The sequence below is a fragment of the Callionymus lyra genome, chromosome 12 (genome assembly GCF_982586985.1).
Source record: "Callionymus lyra chromosome 12, fCalLyr1.hap1.1, whole genome shotgun sequence".
NCBI lineage: Eukaryota > Metazoa > Chordata > Actinopteri > Syngnathiformes > Callionymidae > Callionymus > Callionymus lyra.
In genome coordinates this window covers 19375391-19387452 of record NC_141829.1, presented here as the reverse complement: position 1 = coordinate 19387452, position 12062 = coordinate 19375391, and the positions used below count along the sequence as shown (strand labels likewise).

The following is a 12062-nucleotide window of genomic DNA, read 5'->3' as shown; positions in this document are numbered from 1 at the left end:
TCATATCTCGCGTAGGTGGATGTGTAAGTGTAGGTAAGGTCATCCTTCAGAGTCTCTCTTAACAGGCGCAGCATTTGAAAGCACGATTGTAAAAGTGGCCTGAGAGGATGGAAAGACGAAGACGACTGCTGGAAAAAGAAAATACCAGAATAATGAAAGCGTTTTTTTTTTTCTTTTTTTCGTTGGAAAGTCTCAAGGGACTCTCAGTTTCACACCATCAACCAGTGAGAAAGCTGCTCTTTTCTATTTCCCCATCCCTGCCTTCACGCTGATGCAAAGTGAAGGAGCCCTCACAACAAGCGTTCATGCCACAGTAAACAGATGCCCTCGGTCTCCCGTGTTTACCCGGCTCTAACAAGCTGGAGCTGGTGAGGATTTCTTCTTTCAAAGGGGTCGCTCGAGTGACATGGGAAGTCAATATGACGATCATGAAAGGTAGCACTAACAAGCGCACGTTCCTGATGGAGACATCCTGAGGAGACGAGACTGAAGTCGGTGAGAATCAGCTCAGACTAGAGTGGCCTGAGTGACCGTGGAATAAAAGATAAATCCCGGAGAGTTCTGCTGGCACCAAACAAACATTTAAGGATGTATTTAATATTTCAAATTTATAAGATTTCTTTTTTTTCTTACACGTCCACAGTGTTGAGCTAAAACAAGCGAAGATCAGCCAAAAGGTGCAAAGCGATCTACCTAGAATCGCCGCTTTTGCTGCCAAAAAACAGCTCACGTGGGATGTTGCTGCTCTGAAGCTCCTGAAAGTAGTCGAAGTGTGAACCAGGCAGAGAATCGCAGGCAGCTGAGGCTCATTATGACACCAGATAAGGAGCTTCAGCGATGATAAAGTTAAGAAGCACAAACTTATAAAATTGTGGTACATCCTAATGCTGTTTTTTCTAAACTTAATATAACTAATGGAAAAATGTCTGACCCCCTGCAACCCATAATATTTAACCCAGACGATAAATTAAATAAGTTTTAATTCACTTTGACCCTGAGATGACTCAATGGTTTATGTGATACTCCGTTTCTTTGCAAAACCTTATTCATTATAAACCGATAAAATGAAAACATCATGTACTAAAGATCCAACAACTCAACATATACATAAATTAATACATCCTGCATGATGTCCTCAGCAACCCTTATCTCAAGCTTTTTTTTTTCATCATCACAGGTTTCAAAGAACAAATGGGAAAATAAGTAAGTAAGTAAGTAATGGTTATTTCTAAAGCGACTTTCTAGACCAGGGTCATAAAGCACTTTAACAATGACAAACAATACACACTTAAAATGTATACTTTAAAATGCCAAGACACAAAAGACAAACACAGGAGTCCCAGAAAATCAGGGAACAACCTCTACAAATAAAAATGTCTTAAGATGTTTCTTGAAGGAGTCAGTAGATCATCAAACACAGAGGGAGAGGAAGATCGTTCCAAAAGCTTAGGAGCAACAGCCTGGAAGGATTTCTCTCCTCTGGTCCTGAAGTGTGTTCAGGAACCATCAGTAGATTCTGATCCACAGACCTCAGAGCCCGAGCTGGAGTGTAAGTCTGGATCAGATCACTGATGTAAGGAGGAGCCTGACCATGAATAGATCTGAAAGTAAGAACCAGAATTTTAAAGTAGATTCTTAAAGAAATTGGCAGCCAGTGAACAGTTTTAAGAATCGGACAAATGTGAGTTCTCCTACTAGAGTTGGTCATAATTCTTGCTTCAGAATTTTGTATATTCCTCTCCAGCGCTAAAGCTAATTACCTATTTCGGTAATTTTGCTTATGACTTTCTTTTCTTTTTTTTAAATCACTTTCAAATGGGGACCAATGGACAATAACACTGGTCTCACTGCAGTGAACAATGTGTAGGAAATAGTTATAATTTGATATCTTTTTTTATAGTTTGAAATATCACTGATAGCAATGCAGTACAGTCACATTCTACCACACACACAGTTGGAGTGAAGAATAAAGTGCAGAAGCTCTTTACAGAGAGTGACTGATCCTTCAAAAGGTTCCTGAAATCAGGTAATTATCCAGAATATCAGCATATGTACTCCTCTGTTCCTTTCTTCCAAACACGATCTGAATTTGAATGAGTTTGCCAACAGATTTTTAGCTATACCTCATTTCAGGACAACAAACACTAGCCACCAAATTAGCTTCATCTTGTCAATGAAGACTTCTTCCATCAAAGACATCTGTTCCTGAAACTAAAAGTCATAGTTCATAGAGTTTAAGATGTGATCCTCGTTTCTGTATTTACGCCTCGTTTCCTAACTTTCTCCAGGATATACTTTGATTTAGACGTAATACCAGATCCAGAGCCGGGAGGAGAAATTAGTCCAGGGGTTATTGGCTCGGAAAAAAAGAAAAGGCAGCAGCTTGAAAAAGAGTGAGATGATTGAACTCACCCCTTTGTTCCTCAGGGTGTCCTTTGTGCCGGCTGCACACTAACTTTGATGGTATCTCCTTCTTTAGAGCCGCTCAATGCGCCTTCGTGACCCGAACAAAAGAATATGATGCACTAGCACAGAACCCGGGTCGGGCTTTTTCCATTTATACTATTGAAAGACTAGCGAGGCTTTTCACTCTGCTGAATGAAGTCAGACATCATCAAGTTACGTCACCAAAAGAGAAAAGGCTTGTGTTCAGGAAAGTGGATAAAGAGGTAGGTGAAAGTATCATTTGTCTTTTTTTTATTGCATAATTTTGTAAAAATAAATGAATAAGTTAGTAATTATTATTTGTAAAGGGCTTTTCTCCGACCAGTGTCACAAAGTCCTTTAACAATCAATCACAAAGATAAAACACAGGAGTCCCAGAAAATCAGGGAAAATCCTGCACAAATAAGAATGTCTTAAGATGTTTCTTGAAGGAGTCAGTAGATCATCAAACACAGAGAGAGAGGAAGATCGTTCCAAAGCTTAGGAGCAACAGCCTGGAAGGATTTCTCTCCTCTGGTCCTGAGGCGTGTGCAGGAACCATCAGTAGATTCTGATCCACAGACCACAGAGCCCTAAGTCTGGATCAGATCACTGATGTAAGGAGGAGCCTGACCATGAATAGATCTGAAAGTAAGAACCAGAATTTTAATTGATTCTGAAAGAAAATGGCAGCCAATGCAGAGTTTTAAGGATCGGGGAAATGTGAGTTCTTCTACTAGAGCGGCTCAGAATTCTCTCTGCAGAGTTCTGTATTAACTGCAGGCTTATAGCTTTTTTGTCATTTCCACAAGATGGTTATGAACAGAATTTACCCCAAAGTATATTAACCGTTCACTACCCTGATCAAGTGTTTGGAAAAAAAAGTGACAGACAAATGAAAAATCTGTTTAACAGCAGGAAAACTAAAGCTTTTTTCGGAAATTGCTTTTTGGCTGCTGAGAGAAAAGTTCACGTCCAATCAAATGCACCTTTTGGGTGGAAAAGGTCAACTTGTAGATCTTCACTTACACCCAAGCAACAGACTCCTAATGGGAGCAAAAGCCTGTACTTTCTCTCGGAGATGGAACAGAACAGGAAAGGAGGAAATGGCAAGAAGGACTAACATCTTACAAGGCTGCCATTACCCGAGTAATTCGCACACTAACGAGCAGAAAGAGACCTTGAAGTGGGCGGCTTGATGGTGGAGGTCTTCGCCGGCGCCTCCATTAGCCCCGGAATAAGCTGCAAATAGAGCTGATCAGCCGCAAGACGAGAGAAACAGGGCAAGCGGTGCTTAAAGAACGCGGCGCCTCCACCTTTGTGTCAGGCACTTTAAAACACTTCTGCCTCGGGGACGGGGAAGAAAAACACTTCAGAATAAAGGACTTGGAAGTTACGTCTCTTCACAAATGAATGAAGATTTATTTTTTTATTTTTTTTGCTGGCATTAAAATATATACCGACCGTGCAAATAGCCTCTGATGTTGCAGTGAACCTTTCCAATTTCTGTCTTATTTTCTCGAATTGTTTTTCTATCAAATCATTTGCAAAAACAACTGAAAGCAGAGATTTCAGTAGCACCAACTCTACAATGATATAGTGTATGATCTAGGGGTGTTAGAAAATATCGATACGGCGATACATATCGCAATCATTTCTTTTTCCATCATTGTATCGATCTGACAGCAATGTATCGATTTGTTTTGGGTTTTTTTAGCTTCAAATAACAAACATTTTTTTTACCATGGTTCTTCAAAAGTTACGTTTTTTTTATTTATTTTTTTATTTTTAATTAACATCGAATATTCAATCTGTTTGTTCTTTTTCTGTTGCAATTAATATTACAGCCGCTAGATGGCAGCAGTCATTACGTCCTCAAGGAATAATTGAATCCTGCGAGATCCCGGTGATTACTGAGGACGAGAGGATACAGTCGACTACGTCAAAACAGTGAGATAAACAGTTCCAACTTAATCCAGAGTCATGTAGTCTGTAAATTCTGCAACACCACAGTAAATTACTCAACAATACTACAAATATATACTTGTTCCTACAGTATTGCAATACATGGTATGGTTGACCCTGTATTTTGATACAAATTGCAACGAACTTGCCAATACACACCCCTAGTATATGCATGTCTGATAAAAACAACTATACAATAGATAAAAAGGTTACATAGAATCAGTCATATATGGAATACTTAAAAAAGTCTAAAGCCAGAAAATAAATCCAGACAGGCTCAATAAGAAATGTCACCATAAAAGGGCTGAAAAAAACAATAACAAAGAGCACAAAATGCAATTCTTTCCAAAAACATTGAAGTTAAATAACTATAGTGGACACGGTTGAGACTTTCTTTCATGTAAATGAACACCTGATCTTAAATAACATTTGAAGCTAAAGCCAAATGGATCTTTGATCTAGGAGGCTTGAGAAAAAACCTTCCACCAGAAAAAGCCATCTCTCTACACAACAACCAAAGTTAATTTCAATGCAAACATGCTTATATTTGGTTCCCTCAACAGAACCTCCCCATTGTATATGCAGTGTTATACTCAACTGACATCCGTCAACAGTTTGTCAGGACGTCAAGTTTTAGTTAGTGCAGAATTTCAAGGGAAATTCAATGTATTATTCTTTTATTAAAACACAGTTGACAGCGACTGGCCTCTGATGAAACCACGCCATCTTCTTCTATATTAAAGTCGTATCCCGATTGATGATTCAATTTAAAAAAAAAACTCCATTAAAACATTTAGACAGTGCAAAGTGTGTTGGTGAAGCAATCTAGGCATTAAAACAATCTAGTATGTATAACATTATGGTTCTGTTTTTATTCTATTTAGTTATTTTATTCTGAACTGAGAGTTTACAAAACTGCCAATAAAAGTTTCTGATTCTAATTCAGATTCCGATGATTAGAGTATTGTCAACATTATATCCGATAGCATTGCTGAAGCAGTACTAAATGCAAATGCTTGAATGGTGCCGTAGCCTTGCTTAAAGTATGAGTGCAAAACTTCTCAAAAATTAAAATTTTGAACTTAAATAGTAAAAAGTAAGTGCTTGTCGAACTTAGATATATTTTATCAGTTATGCTGTTGGGCTAAATGTTTTGTGACGGTGGGTTACAATGTGGAGTGAGAATTTGTTTGAACATTCTAAAATGTATGTCGAATGGTTGTATTCAAGAAAAAAAAACAACTTGTAATCAGGGAATTTAATACCGATGTTCTGATGAAGCTTCATGAAGCAGTGTCATTATTTTCAGTGTCCACTAGATGGCGGTCTCTGCACTATTTTCCTTTGTTTTGAACAGCCTATGAAACACATATCATTTTTAAAATGATGGCGCCACCTACAGCCCTCTAAACAATGTGACACTGTTTCATGAAGCTTCATCAGACCATCACTAGAAAACAACAAAACAGTTTCACATTTGGTTTACTTTACCTCCATCCAGTCTTGTCAATGAGTAGCATCCAGATTCCTAAATATGTTTTATTTCTTCACCCCCGTCACTAACTCCTTAGCGCTTCTTTTCATCAGTGCTAATGAAAACCTCTCTTGCTGCTACTAACATCGACTCCCCTAAAATAAAGAAACCTTCTATAATCACAGTTATTATATCTGACACGGCCACGGAACTTTGACATGAGCATAACACGGAAACATCAAAACCTTTATTTAAACGTTGACTTCAGTTCACTTCATTAGCTAAGTGGACAGTGTTTCGGAAGCAGCTTTTGTCGGAGGCTCCAGACCCGCAGTGATTATCCAGAAGGCTTTTGTGCTTCATAATGATTGAATCTGACAAACGCAATAGCATCCACAATAAAATGGAAAATGAGCAGAGGAGATTCCGCAGAGTAAGTACAGCTCTTAGAGAAGCAGCCGTCCACTAACAAAGTATGTCCACAAGCCGCCATAATATCAGGATATTAGGAGGAGATTACTTTAGCTGAGCTTCGATGAAGTGGTTGCAAACAGATCTTTACGACTATCTGGGAGTTTCCGATTATTTTTGTCAGCTACACAAAAGTAAGATCAAGTAAAATAAAGGTAAACATTTATATATATATATATATATATATATATATATATATATATATATATATATAGTGTATATACTGTATATATATATATATAGTGTATATACTGTATATATATATATATATATTATAATGTGAAACAGGGTGTAAATGAGGGTCTTGGCCAAGGTCTGATTATATAGTTTCCCATTTCAGATGTGTACAGGTGAAAGACTCTTTAGTCCAGAGCAGTAGTGTGGCCCCTTGACTGTATTTATTTGGCCCTCATGAGGTCAGAGTGACTCTATTACTAACTAGCTAACAAATTATATTTTAGAGTTCCACCCTAAACAAAAACTTTTTAAGTTTTTCATTAGTTCCTTTTGAGTTTGTCTTTATCACAATTAACAAAAATAATTTGATTTTTATCTCATATTTGCATGTTTTTTTTAATTAATTACAATGGAATAACATACAATAAATTAAACCATTTCCGATTATTATTTATTTGCTTTGATATCCTCCAAAAGTGTTATGATTGCCAATGTTGTTTCTTTTGGCAAATAAGTTAATTAAAATAGAAGAAAGGGTTTTGATTGAATGGGTTGATGAGGCCTCATGATGCAGCGGGTGTATCATAAAGTTGCTTTATTTTGACCACTTGATGTCACTCTCTGCTTTTAAATCTTTGGTGTCTTTCTTTCTTTTATCTACTAATTCAATGTACATCATTTTCACTGAGAGTGCCACCTAGTGGCCTTTCAAACTGTATCGTGATATAGCTAGTGATGGTCTGATGAAGCTTCATGAAGCAGTGTTGTTATTTTCAGAGTCCACTAGATGGCGTCTTTAAACCATTTTTACCGGTTTTGACCAACTGCTCTAATGAAACATCACATCATTCTTAAACTGATGGCGCCACCTACTGACCTCTAAACAACAGGACACTGTTTCATGAAGCTTCATCAGACCATCACTAGTGTTCAGAATTGCCATCTGGATATAACAATTATTTACTTATATCTTATCTATTACTATGCACTTTGTTATATCACTAAATGCAATATTGCATTTGTAGTATTTTTAGAAAGTAATTATATTATATTGGAGCTCTTTATCTTTGGCGGCCTTTACAAAAGTTCTTCTACTTTTGCATCAGTCAAGTATTTCAAAGAGTATTTTTCTAGTATAATATCTAAGGTAATGAATATATATATCTTTTTTTAAAGGCAGTAAAGATCACATTTGATTTAATAGATTAAAAAAAGAGAAACACACACAAAAAAAAATGTTCCGTGCAAATTGTATTTTCTATATATAACGAAAATAGCAATCAACTAGTGGAATAGATTATATCCGCCCATACATTGTCTTCTGTGTATATGTTAAACCATAATCCTCCTGGTGCAGCAAATCCATATCATTCCAGGTCAATCCTCGCCCGTGAATTTCATTTAATGGTTTAAAATCAGTGATTACAGTAGAGACCATGAAACGCTGGTGCGTGGCACAACAAGAGGGCGTTCTAAATGAATGGAGGGAACGATAGCGATCCTGCCTCTGCTCTTTAAAGATTAGGAGGTAGTGGACGCTCGGACGTTTCGGACGGACAGTGATTCTGATGGATACACTCTTGTCTACGAAGGTTTCCCAATGTTCCTGCCGCTGATTGATTCCAATGACTAAGAGAAGACACGCCACGGCCAAGAGAGTGAAGCAGCTATCTGCTCCGGGGGAGGTCTAATCACCCCCGTCTGCCGTCTCCCACCGCGGGAGTCGGTTAGTCATGATGTCAATAACAAGAGACCGACCCCGGCGTCCAACATCATCAACAGCAACGATACATTTAATAGACTGCTGCCGTCAGGACGCCGGTGCTTAGTCGAGCAATGAACTGGGGGTCACGACCAGAGAGAGACCAGAGTAGGTGACCTCATGTGAGTAGTATAGATATATAGATAGATATAACTGAACGTACATGTTCGATAACTGATCATTTAGGGGGCAAAAGAAAAAAATCCTAAAGACCCTCCAAAGAAACCATTGAGTTGTTAAACACAGATAAACACAAGGATTGATCAGATCAAAAACAAATGGTGCACAAAGATTTTCAAAGAAATTGCTTGTTGAATAAGTAAATTCATTTGTACAAGAGGATTCTGAACCTTTACTCAGAACTCATAAGGGCCATATGACATCATGGTAAAGGGGCTGGATGTGGCCCCTGTGTTGCCCAACCACAACTTTGGCTAGTTTTGCTTTTGCTGCTACTTTTAAAATTAGTTTAAACTATTATTTGCATGACTATATGGTGTTTAAGTTTAACCTTATGTCATCCAATTTTACTAGTTGGACTCTTTTATTGCTTTTTGTTTTTACAATTTTGGTTGCATCTTACTAGTTGTACGTTCCATTTATTATTGTGAGATATAAAAATTCAAATAACATTCAAAAGAAAAATCAGTTTGACCAATTTTGATTTAATAAATTGATTTATTTTTAAAGATACAGATATACTAACAATATAATTTAAAAAAAAGTGTTCTCTCGCCTAATTTAATGCTTTATTACAAGATTAAAGTGGTACAAAATACTTAACTTCAAGATTAGAGTTGTATGAAATATAATATAATATTATAGTGATTTATTTTTCTACTTTAATCTCCTAGTTAATATTTTCCTTCTACTTAAATCTCATAATAAAGTATTTTCCTTCGACTTTAATCTTGTTGTAAAGTATTTACCTTATATTTTAATCTCATAATAATGTTTTCCTTCAATGTTGATCTCATAATAAAGTATTTCCTAGGACTTTAATCTCGTAATAATGTTTTCCTTCGACTTATATCTGGTAATAAATGTATTTTTCTTAGACTTTAATCTTGTAATACATTTATTTTTTACGATTTTTAGTTTAGTTTTGATTAGATTCAATAGACTTTATTAATCCCTCTGGAGATCTACTTCGGGAAATGAGATTTCCAGTTCACAGCAGATGATAGACGGTACAGCAAGTTAAATCTTATAATAAATGATTTTCCTACGGCTTTAATCTCATAATAAATTACCTTCCTACAACTTTAATCTCGTAATATAAGTATTTTAAATTACTTGATCATTGTTTTTTTTAATTCTTAGAGTGGCCCATATACTCCCTAGTAGTTTGCTGCTCCAGGATCCTTTTAATTATTGTCATATCGATTTTTTATACTGCAGCCATATGCTCAGTGGTGCTCTTAATTATATGTAATTTCATCTTTTTACCCATTGAATTATTGCCATAAAAAAAAATCTTACTCTGAAGTTGTCATTAATGTTAATAATTTAATTAATTTTAAATGGATATTTTTACTTTTTTAGAAATTTACTTGAGCATTCATGACATATAAAGAGGAATTTTGAAAGCTTTTGTGATTGAGAAACATCCAAAGCCTGTAGATAATGTCGGCGTATAATGAGACGATCGACGGCGAGGGAGACGGCGCTCACCGACGTGTAGAGATGGCCCTCTCCGTTCATGGCGATGTATAACCCTGTCTTCACCGACTGAATGGCGACGACTCGGAGGCCCACAGGAATAAGGTTGAACAATGCTGGAAGAACGAAAAAACATCATCAAACACAAGTCACTATTCACAGATCCAGGCATCAAGTCAAGTCGCAAACACATGGGTGTTCCATCGCCCCAAAAAAACTGAGCTGTCAATCACGGCCGCTCCACACAGCATGGATGTTGCAGCTGCCTCTCGTTGGATAATCTCTAAAGATGAATGGCTGCGAGGCTGGTGAACGTGACCAGCCTAGCGTAGCGTCCGCCACCCACAGAAGCAACAAATTGGTAATGAAATTTGTAAAACGCTAGTCAGAGCGGCCACTGGTGCAAAGTGGATTTAATGGCCCTTTTGTTTTTTCCTAGCAGACTGTCGGGCTCACGCTCGGGGAGCTATTAGTTTCATTATGAGGCTATATGAGAAGAACGAACTGCGGCTGTGATTATAAACTTTTTCTCTCTCCGCGGATTAAGTTTTTCTTTCTTCTTCGCCATTTAAAATAACAAAAACTCAACAGAAATAAGTTTAAAAATGTAATTTAAAGGCTATAAAGCGATTGAAGGTGAATGAATATGTTAAGATTATTGCTTTAAATAAACTATGAGTCAAATGAAACCCTAAATTTATAGCATATAGGAAAAATAATGCGAGTAAAATCATTAATAAAACCAGGGAATATTTCTTTTAAGAGATGAAATAATGAACTAACAGAATTTTGGCACAATTTAAACAATTGAAGTGAACATAAAACAGCAAAGTATGGTAAGAATATTTTCAAAAATGTATTTAAAACTACTTGGTGAAATTAATCCATAAGAGTAATAAATGTAAGACGTTAAAAATAGTGATATTTATATTTAATTATAATTAAATCAGGTTTAAATTTAAATCAAAATACTTACAAAAAGGATGATACATAATGAAAAAAAAAGTCTCATTCAGTAATTCAAGCTATTAAAAAACATTCATGGTAAAAATAAACTAACACCACATTATTTGAAGTAAAGTTAAAAAAAAATAGGAAAACAATGCTCATAAATATAGATTTGTAACGCCCCCAATAAACTATTTGTGGCTAAACTAAACATAAATAAAATTAATTAAAACTTACTTATTTATTAACTATAACAAAACGAAAGACAGAAAAATAAAAATCAATGCTTGATGCAAGATTAAAAAAAAAAAATGTTTTTAAGCATAAATTTATGCTAAAAGTAAGTTTAAAAACTATGTTTTATTAGGTATAATATCATATAGAAACAATTTAAATCTACATACATATATGTATATAGGTATTTATATTCTTTAAGCCAAATTAATATGTTTAAATGTGAATAGAAAGTTAGTTAAGTTACCGTTTCTGTGATTCGGTCATTTATTTTAATGACCTAATTGAAGCAGGACAGAGCAGTTAAGGGGCCAAACGTGGCCCCCGAGGCAACTCACTTGACCACGGCTGGTAATTGTTGTTGCTCTGGTGGGGAAACAACAAGAATGACCTGCTCAGTGACATTAAGTGAGGAATCAAAGTGAACACATGACATCGTCCGCCGAGCCTCTCAGTAATTGCTATTGGCAGGTCGTGTGCCGCGGGACGGCTGCCTTTTAGCAAAGCGCCGCTCAGCAGCGACGGCTTGATTCCATGTTGAAATTTTAATGACGTGAAATGTTTCCATTTTCCGCGTTACCCGCTGCTTCGCAGTCAGGAGTGATTTGACATGCCGACGGGTCCGGGGCGTCACGTCGGCAAGTGTGAGGCCGGCATTAACATCAAGCTCTCGTCTCAAATTAACAACATGGCCTCGAGCGCACGGCAGAGCCTCGGCAGAACGAGCTAATAATACCATTTTCTTGCCATTAACCCGGCGGTTTCCTGCCGCAGCCCCGCTCTCAGGACAAATGATTGTGATTCCGGAGCCGCCATTTAGGATGACATCTTTGCTCCCGAAGGCTGACGGATGAGGAAGTCGCCAGAGGCGGTTCGGAATGACCACCCACCCGCTCGCTTGTACCAGGAGGAGACATCCTCCAGCATAAATGAAGAATGAAACTG

General features: G+C 36.9%; 1 protein-coding gene across 2 annotated transcripts in view; it reads right to left on the bottom strand.

The window, feature by feature from the left end:
* Positions 1–12062, bottom strand: part of fgf14 (fibroblast growth factor 14) — a 131516-nt gene that overhangs the window by 24414 nt on the left and 95040 nt on the right. For both annotated transcript variants that reach the window (XM_087804850.1, XM_087804849.1), the window contains exon 3: positions 9948–10051. In XM_087804850.1, the coding sequence (XP_087660976.1) occupies positions 9948–10051 (104 nt within the window). The remainder of the gene's footprint in view (positions 1–9947; positions 10052–12062) is intronic.